The sequence below is a fragment of the Octodon degus genome, unplaced genomic scaffold, assembly GCF_000260255.1.
Source record: "Octodon degus isolate 3935 unplaced genomic scaffold, OctDeg1.0 scaffold00011, whole genome shotgun sequence".
Taxonomy (NCBI): Eukaryota; Metazoa; Chordata; class Mammalia; order Rodentia; family Octodontidae; genus Octodon; species Octodon degus.
In genome coordinates, this window is record NW_004524587.1 from 6,432,328 (window position 1) to 6,435,279 (window position 2,952).

Below are 2,952 nucleotides of genomic sequence, written 5' to 3' on the forward strand. Positions count from 1 at the left end.
AATCCTGTATCAGGATTTATTTTGGAGGCTAGGAATGTAGCTCAGTGGTGGACTGATAGCATTGAGATACAAGGCCTTGGATTCAATCCCAGCAGTGCCAAAGAAACAGTGAGGTTCAATACTACTGACATTGCTGATTAGTTGTCTCTTCAGAGCGATGGGAAGGGATCTTCCACAGTCATAGGGTCTCACTGTCTAAATTCTGCTCTGATGTACTCGGCTGTCCCCACCTAGTAACCAAACAAGTAGATCATGTACCTCCTATGGCCTTTGCCTCCATTGTGACAGTGTGGCCCACAACCCCACACCTGTTCTCTAGTAACTGAATGCATTTTCCTTCATTTTTAGGTGTCAGAACGTCTCAGCTCTACCCAAAGGCTTTGGAGTTCAAGAACTGAAAATACAGCAGTCATATTTACTGTTTGAACAGAGTCGCTGTGCAGTGAAGGCCAAAAGGGCCGATAGTCCTGGTCGACTTGTACCTTGTGGGGCAGGTAAGGGATCCTGGTCGGGCTTTCTGTGGATAGACATTTCTTGGCAGAGTAGCCTGGCAGGGTCTGTATCTTCCCAGCCTAGAAAGGAAGCTCGCCATTCCATGGTCAATTGTATGGGCTTTGAAGACACCTGCACTGGGTTAAAACTGCTCTGTGTGACCCTGAACAGATCACCTTCTCCTGGCCTCATTTCTTTCTCTTCTGATTAGAAAAATGTCACTTATCATGGTTATTGAGAGGCTTAAATGAGAAATTGTATTTAATGCACTTAATCTGTGTCTAGCATATGATAAATGTTCAATGACATTATAAATAATTGTAGTGACAATATCAAATCATGAACCACTTTCTCCTGTTTTGCCCCAGAGGCCCAGCATCAAAGCAGGGATCTTCTCTGACAACATATCCAGCTGCCATGGGCCTGCTGAGTTAAAGTAATATTTTTATGAATATGCACTGGTATGTGCAGGACTTGGAAGTTTTAAGTGCTGAATTTATCTGTTTACAGCCATCAGCTGGAGTGCAGTTCCTGAGCAGCCACTGGATGTAACTGCCAATGGTTTTCCACAGGGAACTACGAAGAAAGGAATCAGAAGCCTTCAGGCCAGGTAACAGGGTGCTGGGGCAGGTGCTGGTGGCCATGAATTTAGACCTTCTTTATCTAATTCCAGAACATTTTCATTGTCCCAGAAAGAAAGCTATACCTACTAGCAGTAATTACCTGCTCCTTCCTACCATTGTAGGAGACTTCTGTTTGCCCCGCACTCTTTTTTAACTCGGCTTTCTTATTGTCTGCTTTTCTTTCCCTCCTCTACAGGGTCTTACTGTGTAGTTCAGGCTGGACTCAAACTCTCAGTCTTCCTGCCTCAGCCTTCTGATTGCTGGGATTATAGGCATACACCCTACCCCTGGCACTTGTCTGTCTTTTTATTGTAGTCATTCAGCTGAGTCTGAAGTGGTGTATCATTACAGTTTTGATTTACATTTCTCTGGTGACTAATGGTATTAAGCATCTTTTTAATGTACTTATTAGCTATTTGTGTATCATCTTCAGAGCTGTTGTCAGTTCTTGCCTATTTTAATGTTTAATTGTGAGTCTCCTCTACATGTTCTGGATACTGGTCCATTATCAGATAAATGATTTCCATGTTTGCTTTTTTTCTTTTTTAATAATGTTCTTAGAGCACAGAATTTGTCAGTTTTGATAAAGTCAAATTCATGTACTTTTTTCTTTGCTTGCTTGTAGTTTTGGTGTCATTACTTTTCTTGTGTGTTTGTTTTTGGATTTTTATCTTAAGCTTTTTTTTTTTTTTTTAATAAGTCTTGCTCTGTAGAGTCTGGCCTTGAGTTCACTGTGTAGCTCAGTTAGTCCTCAAAACTCACAGTGATCCTCCTGCCTCAGCCACTGGAGTGCTGGGATTACAGGTGTGTGCCACCATACCCAGGTTGGGAATATTTTTAAAAGAATATTCTCTTGGGTTTCACCAGTAGCAGTGCTGGGTTTTTAGGTTAGTGTCAGCCAAGAATCACTTATGAAGCTTCAGAGTGACTGGACTTTGCATCTTCAGGTTGGCTTTTGGTGAAGTACCAGGCTTGTGGGATGCTGAACTTGAGGCTCTGATTCCATGCCTGGAGCTCATGTGGCAGTCTCTTTTGTGGACCTGGATCTTTCTAATGCTTGGCCAGTCTTAGTGATGCTTTCTCCATGTCTTTATCGTGCCCCTTAAAAAAAGTTGTTAAAGTTCTCAGAATATTTCATTTCTCTTTTTGACATGCTTATTTGCCTAACTCAAAATAACAAACCATAAAACCCAGCTTACATTAATTTTTTTATACTTAAAAAAAAAAAAAAGATTCTTCATAACCCGTAAGTACCAGGGTTCAAACAGCCTAGGCAGTAGCCCCTGCCTATCTCCTGGAAGCCTAGGCTTTTTGGATTGAAAATTACTAGGGTAGAGTCTTTTCTACCAGTTTTTCTCCAAGGGCCTTCCAGGTTTCCAGCCACCTTTTGCATTCTTTTGGAGACCATGTGTCAGCCTGGAGCAGGAGGTGCAAGCAGAGCAGATCATGAGGGACAGGACTACGAGTTTCCTGCTGAGCTCTCTGTTGTCAGTGGCAGCCTCACAGACCTCCTAATGGCCCTGCCTAGCTGACTGCAACTTCCATTTGCTGCTTTGCAAAGAACAAGAAGAAACTCTTTATAGTGTGATCTGTAGTCTCTTTTACAGAAAGTCCAGCTCACCTATTACTTCTTTCTGGCTAAATGTTACCTGCTATTCTGCATCTTGTTCCTATACATCCCTGTTACTTGAGTGTGATGGAGTGTGTGTGTGTGTGTGTGTGTGTGTGTGTGTGTGTGCTGGGTTTCACTGTGTAGTCCAGGCTAGTCTTGAACATAGAACCCTTCTACTTCAGCCCCATGTGCCACCACACCAGAGTGTCTCGAGTTCTATCTCCA

The 2,952-nt window shown here is 42.7% G+C and overlaps 1 protein-coding gene across 1 annotated transcript in view; it reads left to right on the top strand.

The window, feature by feature from the left end:
* Adat1 (adenosine deaminase, tRNA specific 1) overlaps positions 1–2,952 on the top strand; it is a 36,121-nt gene that overhangs the window by 27,032 nt on the left and 6,137 nt on the right. The window contains exons 6-7 of the mRNA XM_023709324.1: positions 342–494; positions 1,003–1,102. Of these exons, the coding sequence (XP_023565092.1) occupies positions 342–494; positions 1,003–1,102 (253 nt within the window). The remainder of the gene's footprint in view (positions 1–341; positions 495–1,002; positions 1,103–2,952) is intronic.